The sequence below is a fragment of the Pteropus vampyrus genome, unplaced genomic scaffold (assembly GCF_000151845.1).
Source record: "Pteropus vampyrus isolate Shadow unplaced genomic scaffold, Pvam_2.0 Scaffold531, whole genome shotgun sequence".
NCBI classification, from domain to species: domain Eukaryota; kingdom Metazoa; phylum Chordata; class Mammalia; order Chiroptera; family Pteropodidae; genus Pteropus; species Pteropus vampyrus.
The window spans coordinates 562092-580980 of NW_011889312.1; the positions used below are offsets into that span (position 1 = coordinate 562092).

General features: G+C 36.9%; 2 protein-coding genes and 1 long non-coding RNA gene across 3 annotated transcripts in view; 2 read left to right on the forward strand and 1 right to left on the reverse strand.

Moving 5' to 3' along the window:
* The window catches only part of ITGA1 (integrin subunit alpha 1), a 153926-nt gene that overhangs the window by 1577 nt on the left and 133460 nt on the right, over positions 1 to 18889 (forward strand). The gene's annotated exons all lie outside the window — the stretch shown is intronic.
* On the reverse strand, positions 5479 to 10899 carry LOC111733155. The gene is made up of 3 exons (XR_002777859.1): positions 10749 to 10899; positions 9917 to 10242; positions 5479 to 8941 (listed from the first exon to the last, which is right to left on the reverse strand). It is a non-coding gene; the product is annotated as an uncharacterized LOC111733155 (long non-coding RNA).
* On the forward strand, positions 10160 to 12095 carry PELO (pelota mRNA surveillance and ribosome rescue factor). The gene is made up of 2 exons (XM_011383609.2): positions 10160 to 11177; positions 11463 to 12095. Exons 1-2 carry the CDS (start codon positions 10452 to 10454, stop codon positions 11892 to 11894), a joined length of 1158 nt encoding a protein of 385 aa, XP_011381911.1. The 5' UTR covers positions 10160 to 10451; the 3' UTR covers positions 11895 to 12095.

The following is an 18889-nucleotide window of genomic DNA, read 5'->3' on the forward strand; positions in this document are numbered from 1 at the left end:
GTGCCCTGCCAACCCAGGGGTCGCTGTCGCCTGCTGCTGGCTCCTCACCGGTGAGCGACCCCGCTTTTCTCTGAGCATCTCCTGCGTGCGGGGCTTGTGGCTTAAAGGGGTGGTGGGGGGCGGGAGTGGGGGGAGTACGCGTTTCTGTGGCGCAGAGAGGAGCAGGGAGCCCTGATCCACTTTCGGGCTCTCCAGGTCGTCTGGGCAGGTTGGAACACAGAAAGGAGTTTCTGCGTTTTGGTTTCGATAGGAATTAGTTTTGATGTCGTTTCAAAACCCTCTACCCCAATGGTAGGAGGGAAGGAGGCAGTGCTGAAAACTTGACAAGGTAGAATTGACTTTTCAAATTAAAGTTCTTTCGACAATATGCATTGTATTTTAGGACTTTGCTGAATGGCCTCCCCCATCCTTCCTTTTGGAGGGAGGTAACTAGAGGGCGCCTGATTTATAGGCAAAGTTCTTACCCTCAGGTTGTTCAAGAGTGGATGTTATGGCATTTTCTTTGCGTCTAGTATTCAAATCTATTCTGCTACAGAACAAGGAAAGTGAGGAATGCAAGGCAAAATTGCTTCTTGTCCCGATCTTGTCCCGACATGGTGTTTCTGTATTAGCACCCAGGAGGAGGAATATTTTGAGATTAAGAAAGGAATAGTGGACATTTATTCTGCAAATATTACAGAGCAGACTTTTTTAAAATGCAAAAGGTAGTATTATTACTTGTATATAAACGGGTATTTCTGAGGAAGGACTTAAAAAACACAGTGGAGATGCAAAGTTACATTTAATTAGAAAAGAGTTGAATCATAGCATTTTCTAAGATTTTTCCAAATGATTAATACATGGTCAGATCTTTTTAACCAGTTACTTACTAATCGAGGAGAAAAAGCAATGGTGAAAGAGAAAAGGCAGATAGGTGAACTTTTGTGTTAAGGAAATGACCTGATTAATGGTTTAATTAATGGCTGGCTTTAGTATATCATCAGTATTCAATTATTCAGTGTCTTTATTGCTGGCATGCTTATTAGTACCGGTTAATTTAGCATTTTACCACTAAAAACAGGGGTGATCCAGCCAGTTTACCCTGGCTTAGGTGGCCAAGCATTGTTAACTTTTATGAAGAACACTTAGAAATGGAATATTAGCTGGCAAAGCTTTTTTTTTCTTTTCATAGAGAGATGGTGTAAAGAGAGTTAATTATGAGCTCCTGACTTTTCATCCAAACATTTTCCACAACTCAGGAAATGTCCAATAATCCAAACAGTGGTAACTTCTGAACAGCTTTACAGCCAGTGATTGGTTTAATTTATCAGCTACTGTCACTACTCTTGACCTATGACGCTTTTCCAGCTCAAATTTTTTGGAGGTTGATTGCATTTTTTGTTGTTGTTGTGCAAAATCCGAATAGTGTACTAACCATTCAAATAGTACCTTTTTCATTTTACCAAATAAGTAGTCAATAATGCAGAAGTAATCAAATGATATTTGCATATCCTCTAAAAAGACAAGAATTAGACTTAATAGAGAAGCAGTTACAATTTCACATTGTTTATATATAATTGTATTATTTATGTACACATGTAATTACTTTTGTGTGTGTGTGTATATGTGTGTGTGTGTATATATATATATATATATATATGGAGAGAGAGAGAGAGAGAAGTACTTTTTTTAGGTTCAACTACTATATTCCTCCATACCTAAAACAGTGACAAGTTGCATACTGTGGGTTTTCTGTAATTGTTGGAATAATATGCCTCTCTGGATTCAGGAAAGGACTTGAAAATAGCACATAGATATTTCTACATTATAATATTTAATTCCCCTTTGTGTGTATGCGTGTATATATCTGTTACTCAATTGTATTGAAATTTAGAATTTAAAAAGTTACCGTGTCTGAATCAACAGGTTCCTCATATATGCTATATTTATGCCCATTTCACAACATAAGGATCTGAAATTTGACTTCTTCCTTTCCTTTGCTGGTTTCTCAATCAGTCATCATATTATCAGTTTTCTTGGAAACGTCTCATCAATACATAGAGTCCACACCTAACCTGGAGTCTCATCACCATAGCCACCCATGCACACTGCCGTAGGGATCTCTTCTTGTCTCCAATTTACTCAACCTCTAATCCTTCTTCTTAACAAGTAATTTTCATTATATCTTAGTCTTTAATCGAAATGTTTGGTGGTTCTTTGTTCTTTTCAAACAACATCCAAAATTCTCAACTGACAGTTCAGGGTTTGCCCTGATCTAGCACTCTTTATCTCCTACGACCCATGTATCAGTTTCCTATTGCTGTTGTAACAAATTGCCACAGATTTTTTGACTTAAAATAACACAGATTTACTATTTTAGAATTCTGTAGGTCAGAAGTCCTATTGGGCTAAAATCAAGGTGTCAGCAGAGTTGTTTCTTCTGGAGGCTTGTCCTGCTTTTCTTGAACACGTTTGTGTCTTTCCATAATGCCAAATTTATTTCGTGGAATCTTCTCGGATAAACCAATCAGGTATCCATAAATTAACAAACAGCACACATAGAGGGGAAGTACAGAGTCTTACGCGAAAGAGCAAAGAGATGAAAGTCCTTAGTGTCTCCAAAGCGCGCTCTGTAGACAGGCAGCACCGGTGGTTTCGCATTGGTCATAAGGTCAGAGTCTTCGCCTCTCAGCATGTAATTCTCAGGTCAAGCTTGAGCATTTCCTGAGGTGTTCAGCTCATATGGTCCTTAAAGTGTGTAATCTTATGCTTATCGGCTCCTGATGTCAGGGGGCTTATCAACTGCAGTAGAGGCTGACATTTCCGTAGTTATAGGCGGTCTGGTCATACCCTAAGGGCATTCCCATTATGCGCGAGTTGGCTTTACTGTCATGACTCCCATGGAATCCATTTTGTAAAGTCTAAAATGTCCTCGAATCCTTAGGCTCTATATAAGGTTCTAGGGGAAAATCAATTTCCAGCTTCCAGAGGCCACCTGTATTTCTTGGCTTGTGGCTCTACCCTCCACCTTTAACTCAGCAGAGTCACATCTTCAAATCTTTCCTCTGACTCTGCTTCATCATCACATTTCCTTCTGACTCTGATCCTATTGCCTACTTCTCATGAAGATCTTTCTAATTACCTTGGGCCCACCTGAGTAATCCAGGATAATCTCTCCATCACGAGATCCTTAATTTAGTCAAATATTCCAAGCCCCTTCGTCATATAAAGTAACATATTTACAGGTTCCAGATATTGGGGACAAGGACATCTTTGGGAAACCATTATTCTGTGTGCTAGAACCCCTAACCACAGACTTCTCATTTCCTTACTTTCCTCAAAATCCTCTTGGTCATTTTGTTACTGTGGATGTGGTCTTGTTATTTTATGCATCTAGAAAAGAACTCCACCCTTCCTTCCCACCACCCACTGCCATTTAAACAAACTCTCTCCAGCCTTCAAAGCTGGGTTTACGTCACAACAAACCACCACCATCCCAATAAATTTCCCATTAAGTTTAGAACTGTCTTGTATTCGTGTTTTCCAGTATTTAAAAATGATTAAGAAAGATGTTCTCCCTTATGTCCAAAAAAGTCTTCATTGTTATTTGGTCTATGTCAAAGACCTAGCAAAAAACTAGTGGCACCCATAAAAGATTTAACTGAAGACAGTTTAACAAAGGGACTGTTTACAGAGGAACTGTCAAAAGATGGTGGAGCATCTAAGGACAAACAGTGGGAAAAAAGCACCTGAAGCAACAGTAAAAAGTGAAGCTATTATGTTCCTCGGCCTGAGGAGGGCGCAGTGTCAGTTTGACCGAACTCCAGCTATGGGAGGGGGTCCTCTGGACTAGAGCTGGGCCACAGGAAGAGGAATGCAGCTCTTGCTAAAACTGAAGCCCAGAGTGGGGGAGCAGGGGAAATAAATATGCTTTTCTTCCCACCCTCTAACATTGTACCCAGTCCTCCCACCAGGTATGTCCAAATGGCAGAATTCAACCTCCTAGGGGACAAAGGTCAAACATACAATAATAAAGTAACACAACTTAATGATGAACAGCACATATTTATTGAGATCATATTATGTGTCAGGCCCCGTGTCAAGTACTTTGCATGTTTTATTTCATTTAAATCTCAGAAAAGGGGAAATGTCATTTCCCAGAAACCCAGTGAAGTAATTTGACCCCTTGCCCCAGAGACATGTAAGCCCCAAGGACCTTTGCTTCTATAACGTACCACATGATATTACAATTAAATGTCTAATTGTCTGTCTTCCCAGCTTTCCGTACATTCCTGAGGGTAGGGTCTTTGTCTATTATCCTTAGCATCTAATAATGTGTACTCGAAACTTTGTTATTGAATAACTCATGAAAGAATAGTCTATAGACAAACTCACAAAATACTTAAAAGATCAGATTGTCTCCTTTATTATATCCCCACCTGCTGCGTGTGTGTATATCCATATTTATACCTAATGAATGGAAGATAGCATCAATTGAATGAGTACCATAATTTAATCACTACTAAGAGAGAATTGCCAATCCAATTATAATTGCTAGTCTGTTAGATGCTTCCTAGTTTTAGAGATGTTTAAATGTGGGAAAATGTACATCTGATCATTATAATCAAGAACATATGGTGTATCTACATGGTAGCTTTCTATCACATTTCTTTGTACTTTTAGAAACTGCATCATAAGATTTAAAACATACTCCTTTGGGATACAAATGACACTATTTCTGGATACAAAGATATGAACATTGTCCTCTTCTTAGTTCTCTTCCAGAGCCAAGTTTATATCTGATTCAGGGGCTAATTACTCCTCTGGCATCATAAGCCTCACTAGATCCCAAGAACAGAAGTTCCTCTAAATACCTTTAAAAGGAAGCTTCAGGAAAAAGGTGAAAAAAAAAAAAAAAAAAAAAAAAAAAAAAAAGGTTCCAGTCACACAGGATCAATGACTCTAGTTTTGGCAAACCCTAACTTTGTCATCATTTGGTGGTTAACACTAGGGCTCTGTAGATATGAAGGGACTTAATTTTCATCTAACATCTTTTATAATTTAAAAGGAAGATTAAAAAGTCACTAAGTCTTAAAAGGAGAATGACATGTATGCACTGGTTGGTGTTAAGAATTCACTTTAGTAAGAAAACATTAATATTGTTTTATCCAAACAGCAGATCTCTATAAACAAAATAACTGAGAAATCTGAATTGAAAAAAACACTGTAATTCAGATATTAAAAGGAGTAGAGATATATACTTTGTATGAATTATCTTAGATTTTCTGAAATAAAGGGAAATACTTAAATCTGACTAGGGCACCTAAATCACATTAGTATGTCAAATAATTAAGATGATTAAGATCTGTGTATTTTATTGTGGATCCTATAATCTCATCACAAATTACAAATTACAATGTACTTTCGAAATTATTTTATTAGCTATACTTTTAGTTTGCCAAATACTAAAGTTTGAAAATACATAGGTATTGACCAGTCTTTAAAATTATATATTTTATTGTAATATTTTTGAGAAAATGATCCTGTAATGTATAGGTATACATACAAAAACACATCCACCTCCCCACCCACCCCCACACACATTTTTGTTGATAAGATTTTCTTTATTTGGTAGGAGGTTTTGTATTGTTTGGTGACAATTACAAGTAAGTATTTTTAATCACAGGAAATTTAGATAGTACAACCAGTTCTTTAAAAAAAAAAAAAAACTTTCTCTTTTCCTTTTCACCCTTTGCCTGAATTTAGCTGAGTAATTCTCCCAGTCGTCCACTTAGCTTTGCTTGTGGAGGTCGCATGGGCATCATGTACAATCTGAGGTTAGCACATTCTTTATAAATCAACTGCAACTAGATAGTCATAATCAGAGTTCTAGGTACTTATTCTGTAAAGATCATTTTTCAAACCTTGTATAATAAAATTGTCATTATATATTATTTTAAAACATTTTAAGACCTTTTCCTCAGTAAGAGGTGTTTAAAGTAATCATTTTTCTTATCCAAGCATGATATCTCAAAAAGTGAAAAGTTTCTAGAATCTAACCTTTTAAAAAATTTTTTAGTAATGTTATAAAATAGAATGTAATTTCTCAATTTTAAGATATAGACAAGTTAAAAAAATCTGAATTAAAGAACCACCATTTATTCTTTCATATAATAACTATGATTATGTAACGGTTGTGCTGGGTTCCAGAAACACAAAGACGAATGAAAGGTAGCCTCTGCCCTTCAGAGGCTCACAGTCTGAGAGGCAAGAGACCAAGAAGCAATGATGGGAGGAGCCACCAAGGTGCTCTAAGCAGAGGAAGGAAAAGATTAGTTTGTGTTGCAGAAAAGTAAGCCTTGCAAAAAAATACAAGAGAGAAATAAGAAAATTTATATAGCCCCTATTATGCTAAGCCCAGGATATTCAAACAAGATTTTTATCTTTCAGGAGCCCATAACCCTTGCTGTTGTCATAAAACCAATTCTAACATATTATTATAGTAGGAAGGACTGTAATCCATTTTGACAAAGGGTGCATGAACTACTTCAGGCAGCAGGGCCGACCAAGGTTTCCCTGGAGAAGAGGGGCTAGTATAAATAAATGCACCCAAACAGATTATCCATCAGTCAACTTTACTGAACCAATTATTTTTCTAAGTTGAATAATTACAATCACGTGAAAGTGAGGCCTTGCCCCCATGCTTTGTCTTATCCAGATTTCTAGCTTCAAGCCAGGCATTCTTACAGATTTACCATAGTATCTTACATATTTATAGAGCTCCACAGTTAATAGAGCTCTATAGTTTACAAAGTAGCACAATCTCATTAGAACCTCATAAGGGATGCCAAATAAGAAAGGCAGGTATAATAATAAAGGCAGGACAGATAATCTTATTACAATTTAGAATGAAAAACTTGAGGTTAGAGATTAGGGAAACTTATGTAAGGTTGCTAGAATCCAGCTAAGAAAGACTGTAACTCAGGTCTGCCAACTCTTGATGTGCAAATATTACACTTAGTATTGATCTTTTACCACTAAAATGGGCTTTAGAAAGAATAAAATTCAAAAGATAATATGCAAAATTGAAAATAAATGTCAGTGTGAGATTACGGATATTGTTTTAATTTTTAAAATACTGATGCAGCATAATGTTTACAATTAAAACAATTTTAATTATTGAATTCAATTCCCTCAATTCTTAAGTAACAGAAACTGAGTTTCAAAAAGACTGAGTACTGCCAAAAGCTACAGTAAAAACAGCTGACAGAGTTAAGAATTGCAATCCGGGATGCTTGACTTCTAGCCCAATTCTCTTTTTTGACACACTAGAGGTATATCAAAAACAATAAGTGAAAGCTTTTGGAATTAATAACTAATTTTTTTTTCTTCTGCAGAGAAATATGAATGTTATAGGAAAAAGTCAATATAAAGTAACTGATATAAAGGTTTCTATTTTCAAGGAACAAATAAATATAACATTAGAATTTAAAGCAACAGAGCTAAGTCATGGTTTCTTCATGATTTTGCTTATTTTGGTAAAGAATTAAAATACCATATAGTGCTATGCTATGTAACTACTATAGCTATAGCAGTTTTAAAATAAGAGGAATTACTTTTAAATTATTAAGTGAACTACAGTCGATAACAATATCGGTACCTTAAGAACTGTGATAATACAGCTGCCACACTTTAAATCTGACCCACTCAGCTTATCATCAATATATGAGTGCCTACTATGTTCAAGGAACTTGTCAAGGGTCAGTGGGGAGATGAATCCGCTCAGAGTTCAATAAGAAAGGAAAGATATGTATTCCAATTAATATAATGCATGGTTTCGAAGGTGAAAGAACATTTAAACTGGTCCTTAAAGATAATAGGTTTTATGGAAGCAAGAGTGAGAGAAAGTGACATTTTAAATAGAGAAAACAGCATGAGTTAAGGCAGCAAAGTAGAAAGTTCCCAGGATGTATGGGAAATAAAGCTTGTAAAGCTAGATCATGCAGGCCTTGAATGCCAGAAGTATGTTCAATCGCTGAAGCATATTTATGTTTAAAAAGACAACCCAAAGCAGTTTGCTTCATAATTTAAATTTTTAAAAAAGAACCACAGAATTAACAGTCAATGTGTTTTCCACAGGTTTTAAACGTAGAAATATATGTGTATTTTTCTAAAGTAGAATATTGGGTCTTTCTCAAGGATTACAATGGCGAGCTAGGCTAAGAAAAAGGAAAACTATGTTGAAAAGAAGAATATAAAGATTTTTAAAAAGTGATAAAAGAGCAAGAAAGGGAATGGTGCTCTTCGAATCCTCTGTGTTGGTTCTGAGCTGTCGAATCTTTGTTCAACCAGTGAAGGTGAACGTTAAAAGTGGCAGTGGATAACAGCACATAATTTGTGGTTGCAGAGATGATTTCAAGCATCCATAACGTAGCATTGCAGTAGTGGAAAGAGGAGAGAGTCTGTGGAGTTACACAGGTCTGATTTTTAATGTTAATTATGTGATTTTTAAATACATTTCTTCTCTGTAGTTCATTTTTTTAAATCTATAAAATGAGAATATTGACTTTAGAAAGAGCATAGGAAAGTACCTGGTGAATATTCAATAAATGATAACTCTTCAACAAAAAACTAACTTTTATTAAGATTCTACTATGTGCCCGCCACTGTGATTCTGTGGTTTTTAATCCTTGGCCAACTTTGGAGAGGAGTGAATTGTGATCAAGGAGAACCTTAAAGTATCTCCTCTATCACCCTCCTCCTCTTCCTCTCTCCCTTCTCGTCCAGTTAGGAATTCTTCTAGGTTAACAAGCATCTTTCAAAAACATACATTGTCCTTTGGAGAGGCAAGCCATCTTCACACTTCAGTGTGATCAGTTCCTTGCTCAGTGAAAAACTGTTGAATCCTCATGGAAGTGGAAGGAGAAGGCGGCAATCTGAATTACGGACTTTGTATCAAACTCTATGATAGGAAAGTGAGGGAGGAAGAGGGAAAAAGTGAGGAGAGAGAGGGAGTTAGAGAGGCCACAAAACAAAAACAGTTCTAATCTGCACTCTATCTTTAGAGGGAACCTTTGTGTCCCCTGACAGTCTCTGATAATTAAGACTTGAGTATCAAGATTTGTGCCAAAGTCAGATTCTTCCCTTTACCCTGGTCTCACCAGTTCAGGGAGGTAAGATATGTGCGTAGGACCCCTCTCCCCTCCACCCCATCTTAACTCTTAAGAAAACTTTAGTGGGCTTTTTCTATTCATTGGTCTTTTAAAGAGGCAATCCCCACTCCTCAAATTCCCCCCTCCCCGAAATGTTAAGCCATTTAAGGATTTTCTTTAAAATTAATTCTGTAACTATCCAGTGGAGTCGGTCCTAGTAGAAGTTTCCCCCCACTTTCCACATCTCCAGCTCTCAGCTTTGGCAGTGAATAGCCCGCCCTAACCTATTGCAACCCAACCCCCAATCTAAACATTTCACCAGCTACTGAGCTGCGGAAAGCTGAGACTGCCAATTTTAGATTCTGGGATTCCCAGGACATCAGGGAAGGCAACTGAGAGGTCCACCCAGGGGTAAATTCCACAGATGGTTTCTTCTCTCTCTGGGAGCAGTGCTTTAACATCTGGCTTAATCAGATCCCGCAGGCACGGGAACTAAGCTCAAAAAAAAAAAAAAAAAAAACAGCTGAGCGCGTTGCTGAAAGCCCAGACTGACCCGGACCGGTCGTTGTTAGAAACCGGTTCTGGAAATACAAGCTCCAAAAGGCGTGTGGCGTCTGAGTGTGCATAAAGCAAGAGTAAAGCTGAGTATGTTTTGGAACTGTGGTACCAAGTCTGCTCTTCTGAGAGCTACTTTTACATAAGTTTTGAAATTGGATTTACCCGAAGGGAGAAGGTGTAGAGTGGCAACTGCTCGCAGCTTAAAAAATATATACATTTTCACTCACATAGTCCCCAGATTCTTCACAAACGGGTAGGGAAGTAAAAACTTAGGAAGTCCAAGTTCGGCATTAAAATAAAAGACTCTCCACGAAGGATATCACGAACTTCCTTTAGAAGACTCATTCGTCCACGCTTAGTGCCGCTGCGCACGCGCAAGCTTCGGCCCCGCCTCCGCTGTCGGGACGTACAACGTGCTCCGGGAGGCGGGACGCGGGCTACGCATGCGCCCTCATTGCATCAGCCACTTGGTTGGTGGTGGCTGCTGCAACAGCGGAGGAATCTATGTTCCCTAAGGTGTCCCTTGCGCCGCTGTGGCTCCGCGCACCCTGGACTAAGAAAGGAAAGACTAGAGTAAGTGTTCCCCTCGTCCGCTAGAGTCGGAGCTAAAGTGTCTCCTTCCCGCCGGGCAAGGGGCTATAGGAACCTCAAAGGCAGTCCCCGCCCCCTTCCCTGCCTAGACTCCCTGTCCCCTCCTTGCCCCTCTCCCGGTCGGGAACCCCTCGGTCCCTCCTGTTCTGGCAGTGAGCCCCTGCCAAGATCATGAAGCTGGTGAGGAAGGACATTGAAAAAGACAATGCGGGCCAGGTGACCCTAGTCCCCGAAGAACCTGAGGACATGTGGCACACCTACAATCTAGTGCAGGTGGGCGACAGCTTGCGCGCCTCCACCATCCGTAAGGTACAGACTGAGTCCTCCACGGGCAGCGTCGGGAGCAATCGGGTCCGCACTACCCTCACTCTCTGCGTGGAGGCCATCGACTTCGACTCTCAAGCCTGCCAGCTGCGAGTTAAGGGGACCAACATCCAAGAAAATGAGTATGTCAAGATGGGGGCTTACCACACCATCGAGCTGGAGCCGAACCGTCAGTTCACCCTGGCCAAGAAACAGTGGGACAGTGTGGTTCTGGAGCGCATCGAGCAGGCCTGTGACCCAGCCTGGAGCGCTGATGTGGCAGCTGTGGTCATGCAGGAAGGCCTCGCTCATATCTGCTTAGTCACTCCCAGCATGACCCTCACTCGGGCCAAGGTGGAGGTGAACATCCCCAGGAAACGGAAAGGGAACTGCTCACAACACGACCGGGCCTTGGAGCGGTTCTATGAACAGGTGGTCCAGGCCATCCAGCGCCACATACACTTTGATGTTGTAAAGTGCGTCCTGGTGGCCAGCCCAGGATTTGTGAGGGAGCAGTTCTGCGACTACATGTTTCAACAAGCAGTGAAGACTGACAATAAAGTGCTCCTGGAAAACCGGTCCAAATTCCTTCAGGTAAAACAGTCTTATCCAGGGATAATTAAGAATGGGCAGAGGGATTTGTGTAAACTATTCCTTAAGTTTTAGAATTGGGAAAAGTAGAAAAGGAGAAAGTATTTAACTGGGATTGTGAAATAATGAAAAGACCTGTTAAATAGCTAGCAAGTTTATATGGTAAACTTTGCTTAAGTCCTTAAACATGTAAAGACCCATTAGTGCTTCTGGCATTAGGTCATTGTGAGTTGATATATGGGTTCACTAAGAGATTCTTTTGTCTAATTTTTATAATTGTGATTCTAGGTACATGCCTCCTCTGGACACAAGTATTCCCTGAAAGAGGCCCTTTGTGACCCTACTATAGCTAGCCGCCTTTCAGACACTAAAGCTGCTGGGGAAGTGAAAGCGTTGGATGACTTTTATAAAATGTTACAACATGAACCTGACCGAGCTTTTTATGGACTCAAGCAAGTGGAGAAGGCCAATGAGGCCATGGCAATTGACACATTGCTCATCAGCGATGAGCTCTTCAGGCACCAGGATGTAGCCACACGGAGCCGGTACGTGAGGCTGGTGGACAGTGTGAAAGAGAATGCAGGCACTGTTAGGATATTCTCTAGTCTTCATGTTTCTGGGGAACAGCTCAGCCAATTGACTGGAGTAGCTGCCATTCTCCGCTTCCCTGTTCCTGAACTCTCTGACCAAGAAGATGATTCCAGTTCTGAAGAAGATTAATGATTGGAACTTATAATTGAGACAACCTTGTGTCTCTTTCACTGTTACATTTTCTCAGCATCCTTGTGAGAGGAAGCTGCAAGAATGGCACTTTATGATTCTTACAGGGACTTCTCATGCATTTGGTCACACTAGATATTTTACAATTGTCAGGACATATATTTAAAACTAAACAATAAATTGAAAGGAAATAATCTTTAAGTACTACCATTTTTATTAGGATAATGTTATATAGGAATTATGAGTTATTTGCATTACTGAGAAACATTTTGTTTATTTAATAAGAATGCCTATATATTCTTTGGAATCATAAGATCTCATACTTCATGCTTTGAAATAGTTTTCCTTAGGAAAAGATTTTTAATATTTCATTATCCTCAGTTTACATTGTTTATTTAATTCTGCATTGTATCCTTACAGTGTTTAATCCTTTTTCTCTCCGCTTCCCTTACACTTCATTTTTTTTAATTTTTAAGTTTATTTGCTATTTTAAATAATAGTCAAATAATTAGTAGATTTTTTTTTTTTTTTTTTTTGGCTAAAACGACAGTCATTTATTTTCTCACAGCCTGGAGGCTAGAAGTCCAAGGTCAAGGTGTTGCTAGGGTTAGCTTATTCTGAGGCCTCTCTCCTTGCCTTGTAGATGGCTATCTTCCTTCTTTGTCTTAACATTATATTTCATCTTGTGCATGTCTATATCCTAATCTACTCTTTTTTTTTTTTTTTTTTTTAATTAGAGTTGACAGTCTTATGTTAGTTTCAGGTAGTAGACTTTTCTTGAAGACAAGTTTAAAATGGTATTTAAAACTAAATGGTATTTTTATAACTTGTTCAAATAATCATGTTAAAAATAAACTCTCGAGCTTCTTTTTGTTAGAATTAATCATTTGCTTCAGAGGATCACTGAATCACTTTTTAGATCATAGAGCTTTGATCTGCTAGAGTGTCTCAAAAATAATCAATTTGAGGCATCTTTATTTTTAAAATGAGACTCAGGTATGTGATTTGCTGTTACGTGGCTAATTAGCGACAAAGCTGGAAGTAGTCCCCTGTCTGGACTCCATTTATTTGCACTGCTCCACTATATATTTTTTAGCTTGTCAGAGTTATACTTAATGTTATGTTTGTATATGCTTTCACATTTTTATTGGACTTTCTCTATACCTTATTTTAGGGGTAAGAAAACCTGTTCAGGAAGTTTGAGAACTTATATAGTATGTGGCAGCTGATTTGTACTCATTACTCTTTACTATAATTAGGAAATTTCTGCAAATACTTGAGTGTTTGAAATATTCTCTTTATTATAAAGTTTTTTTAATGTGCATTTCTAACTGTTAAGAAGGGAGCGTTGGAATAGAATTGCATCTTGACCTTTTACAAACCTCAACCTAGCAACATAATTAGAGAGGCCTTGTGAAGAAAGATAATTACATTTGTAACTCTAGGGTCATTGGTACTTTCTTTAAATAGGGATACTAAGTAAACTTTTGATTGTACTGTTTGAGTCTAGGTCTTTCTGCTGGTGTGAGTGCCAGATTTGGTGATTATTTTTTATAAACTTCCTAACTAAGCTGAACCTTTTTATTCGTAATTGTGAATAGACACCTCCACATTCTTTAAAATCATATGTTACATAGCTACATCCTAATCTAAAAATAATCCAGATTGTCATTTCATTATAATGCCATGAATATTCAACTTTAAAATATTGTTAAAAGTATGTTATTAAATAATTTGGTAGGAGTATATAAATGAAGCCACTAAAAATCTTAATTTTAAAACCTGATTGATAATGAATCATATTCTCAGTAAGAATTTGGAAATTTGGGGCATCTGTTACTCATAATCAATGAAGTACTGATTATTCTTAGCTCCGTTATCTATGGTAATAGAATCCAGGAGAAGTAAAACCTACCAATAAATCTAACCAATCCATTTTAGGCCATAGGTTCTCAAATTTAGCTGTTCAGGAGTTTTTAAAACTCAATACCCAAATTGGACCTCAGATTATTAACCTTTCACTCCTAGAAATGCTGTTTTTTTTTTAAAGTTCGCCATGTGATCACAATAGGCATCAAAGCTGAGAACTACTGATTCAGGCCTTACTATTCAAAAGTATGGACCAGCAGCAACCCCTGAGAGATTGTTAGAAACTAGAATCCAGGTCTCTACCCTAGACCTACTGAGTTGCATGCAGTCTATTTTAAGGACATCTCCAATTGATTGTTGTGCATAATAAAATCTGATAAACATAGGCAATAGCTTATTCTTTATATTCTAAGAAATCTCTGGCTGAGGTCGCCAGCCATAGAGAAAAAGATTTGAGTTTTAAGTTCTTTCAAGAGAATTAATTGGCCAATATTCAGTTTAATTATCTATAAAACTTCTCTAAATGAAAATGTTTTTGTACCTATAAAGTATTTAAAATATCTTTAAGAATTCCTATTTTAAAAAAGTTACATTTTATACCATTATTAAGAATACAAATCTTCCTAGATGCATAGGTAGAAATATCAAAATAATGATAGCATATAAAATAAAAAGTTCTAATTATTTTTTTACTATTCTCTAAATAGCAAAATGAGGCATAAAACTGGAAATCATACATAGTAGTCTAATTCCAACTAAGACCATGTGGTAACATGGGAACACTACTAGTAGCATACCTCTCAATGCAGTGTACTGTAAATTTCCATTTACCATTAGGTACTTGTAAACAATTTGTCACCCCCACTAGGATCAATATGAGAAGCTTGCAAATTGTTTCATTTTACTCTGGATATAATACTAAATTACATTGGGCTATTCCTGGTCCCCCATTTATGTTAAATATTTTGCAATTTTTATGTCTGGTTGTTAATTTCTTCCTTAAATACAAGTTGGGTCTCTTTCTTCCTAGATGCCACTGGAGTAGCTTTGTAAAGCTAATTTTCCATTATCTCTTCTTTCTGTCACTAATTTCCTTTTCTAAAACATGGGACCAGTTCTTTCAACCTCAAAATCAGATGGTTTTCCAAGCAAATAAGACTGGCTATCTGTGTTCAGTGTCAAAATACGTTGAATTGCATGTTGAACAGGAGTTTCTAAGATGATTCTGAGGGTTTGAGGAATGAAGAACCCTTTAGCCTGTGGCTGGAGCTTAGATATGGGGTGTCTGTATTTATATTACACCAGTCAAAAAGGGTAATACATTTAATTTTATCCATTCATTTTTTTTAGTACCTACTTTGAACCAAGCACCGAGCTGAGTTTTGGAAAGACAAAACATGTAAACGAATAACTGTTACAAAGTAGCCGTAGAAGTATTTAAGAGGGCACAGTGTTGTAAGGAATCACTTTTGAGAGGAACTTTTATCGAGAGCCAGTAAATTTACCCAAAATGGTGATAACCTGGAGAGATTATCTGGAAGAAGAGGAAGGCAGAGTGAGTGTGCTAATCACATTAGACCCTCATACCACAATAAAAAGTATGAGTATCAGAAACCCATAATGAGAAACTACTGAAAAGTTTAAACAAGAGAATGGCATGATAAACTGCATTTCACAAATATCATTGTTTAGCAGCATCAAGGATGGGTTGGAGGAGGCAAAATTGCAGCCAGTAACACTGGTTAAGAGAATGCATACTAGGAAAATCCAAGGGAAAAACAATGCCTAAAACAAAGCCCAAAACAAAATCCAAAGCCTAAACAAAGGCAGTAACACTATTTCTTGCAATAGGAATGAAGTCAATAGGATATTAGGAGGTAGAATCAAAAGGATATGGGCTGCTGATTGTCATTCAGAGTTATGGAAAGAGCAGAGCCTACGGGTAAATAAATCTCAGATTTTTTTCTTGATGGCATGATTCAGGAAACAGGAAGTATTGAAAGAGAAGCCATCTTACAAGGAAAAAGTTTAATTTTGAATCTTTGGTTTAAAGCATCCATAGAACATTTGGCTGGCATGCTTTTTTTACCAAGTTTTTGTATACTTACTTCCTTAGTCCCTTCAGATTTTTGCTCAAATGTTGCCTTTTCAGTGAGGTCTTCCTAAACCAGCCTTTTTTAAAAAATGTACCTTCTCCAAGATTCTTTTCCCAGTCCTTGTCTTTTTTTTAACCTGTAATGTTAATTTCACTTAGTAGTTTGGCTTATCATTTGTCTAAAAGGGAAGCTCCATGAGAGTGGATATTATGGTCTGTTAGGTTCATGGTCCACTCTGTAACACTAAGAACAATTAATGGCACAGGGTGGATACTCAAAAAAATTTGACTAAATGAATGACCAAATAAATGAATCTATATTAGAAGATCCCCTAGGCAATCGTGCATGCAGATCTAAAGTTCAGGAAGAAGCAAGTGTCTGAGATAATGATACAAGACATTTCAGCGTATAAGTGGCCCTGAAATCATAGAAGAAAAATGACCTAGCAAGAATTAGTGAAAGAAAAAAAGAGAGCCAGGCACAGGAGCATAGGGAAACAGCAATATTTAATCTCTTTAAATGCTACTTGACTCCATTATCTGTACTATAATCATTTAAAGCAGAGGTATTTATTTCAACAATTGATGTGGCTGGATAATTACTTTTTCTTCTACAGATCTCTATAGCATACCAGAGATGCGTGTAGAATAGTTAAAGTATTGATTTCATAGAAATTGAATTTTTAAAAGTTCTTAAGATAAAAAATTTCTAAGTTTTGAGGGCAAAAGCAAAATTACTTTCTATATGGTTTTTAAGTGGGTCTTAATATACATGTACATTTACAAATTGAGTATATGAAAAGTTCCAGTTTTATAAAAAAAAAAGATATTTTAGAAATGACATTCGAATTTGTTAGGAGACAGTTTCAAGATTCCCATAGTACTGGAATTATTAGCAAGCTCTATCTTTCTTATTCAGGCCAAAGGGTTACTGGCATTGGACCCTTAGTCCTTGTGCTCGCTGTCCTTATCTCTGATTTCCTCACCACTTCCTCTTTTACTCCCTGCAGAACCACAGCTGTCAGAATTGTGACATAAATTTTACGAAGTTTTATTTATATTTGTTTTAAAAATTGATTTTGATCAGCCATAATTTTGTTGATATTTGTTTTTCAGTAAATGAGTTCCCAAGCAGTGAAGTGCAGCTAAAAAAAGAATTACGGTTTCAGATAGTTTTTAAAACTCTGAATAAAATGCTTTTCTTCATATTGATGTATGTTTAAGCCTTGGGCTATGATTCAGTTCATGTATTCTGGAAGATTCAATATTTTAGAAAAGGGCTATTGAAGATTTTCTTAATGTTTTCTGTGGGTTGCTGATAAATTGTCAATTGAGAAGTTTAGTGTGAAAGTGTTACTGAAAAGCCAAAATGGTTTCTAAAGGAGTTGAGATACAAGTATATTTTTGTTTATCGAGGATGCCTTATTTGGAAAAGATTCAAAAGTCAACAATGCAGCTAATTAAGAGGTTAAAAGCTAAGATCTATAGTAATGGTCTTGGAATTTAGCAAGAACAATCTGAGGTATTAGATCCCTAACATAATCATCAAATAGCAGATAAAACTTCACTACAAATGAAAAAGAAATTGGCCAGTTTGATAAGAAGATAGATTAGAAAGACTGAGAAAACATTGGCAAAAGTTATTTGTTAAGCTAAAGTGGAGGATGATAAAATCTCATTGTTTTTCTTTATATAGCAAGAATTCATTTTTAGGGAGTGTTTGACGCAGTATTACCGTCTGTTTCCTCGCTCCTATTTTAGAGTATTCTTTATAAATTTACAAGTATAATTATTCATAAGATAACCCATTTATTTTGTAGTATTTAATTTCTCTACATTAGGAAACATATTAGTATATTCTATTGTGATAAATAACACTGAGAAAGAAACTGGGATATCATGAATTTGTTTTTTTTAAATTGAGGGGAAATTAATGTGTTCCCTCAAGTAAAATCCACGTTTGTGTGTAATACTTTAGTTGCATACAAATTTGAGGCTTTCATTTTGTTTTTGATATTGAATATTTTAATTCTATAAGAATTGACAGCAATATGGGAAAGTTTTATATTTCCAGATGCCAATTGCTAAGGATTGTGACAGTAATGATGAATTGTGGGGACTTGAATTACCAGTCTTCTTTTAAGTCCCTTTTCCTTCCTCCCTTAACATTGCCCACATTGAAATCTGATTCTTTAGAATGCTAGTGTAATGGAAATGCCTGTTTAGCGTAGGAGACTTAGAAGACTTAGAGCGTATTTTAAGTAAGGATGCCACATTTTGTTCCCAACACCTAATTCTGAGTCATGGCAATATCTGCCAGGCAACAAATACAAGAGAGAAATGTCAACAGCCACATTGCCTGGCCATGCACAGGGTTGGAACCACTGTCCCAACTCCAGGAATGGACAGCATGTTACAAGAAAAAAAAAAACTACATGTTTCTTAAGGCCCAGGCATATGGTGAGTGCTTTAAAATGAATTATTTAATTTGTTGAAGAGCCCTGTGTGAAAGGTTTTATCATTACTATTTTCAGATAAGAAAACTGAAATTAAAAGAGGTTAAATTTGTCCAAAATCACATAGCTAGTAGGCATAATGAGGTACCCACTCAAGCAGCTTTCTTAAAAATGTAAGCACGCCAATCCATCCATCAGTTTTATTTTTGAACTAGATCAAAAGTGCCTAGAAATAGAAAAATTATTTGCTAACACAATTTTTATAATCACCCATAGTTTATGCAATAATTCTGTATGTCTTTTATTAATCTACCAGTGTTATTTTTTTTATCTCATGAAAGGTCAGAACTCAATCCTATGGCAGTCTAATCTATCTAGAATATAGTTGAGAATTAGAAATTGTACAGAAACTCTTGCAAATCTATGTATTAAACCAAGCCTCTCAAGCCTTTACTCAGCATCCATCTGTTCATTATTATTTCACACCTGGTTTTAGCAAACTTATTTCTAAAAAAATTTGTTTAACCTACTATGTTAATTCATGCATTATTTCAACTAACATTTATTTACTAAGC

Bases quoted from the DNA above. Each gene is read 5' to 3' on its own strand.
- PELO (XM_011383609.2), top strand. From the start codon at position 10,452: ATGAAGCTGGTGAGGAAGGACATTGAAAAAGACAATGCGGGCCAGGTG. The intron at 11,178-11,462 runs GTAAAACAGTCT...TTGTGATTCTAG, and splicing joins ACCGGTCCAAATTCCTTCAG to GTACATGCCTCCTCTGGACA.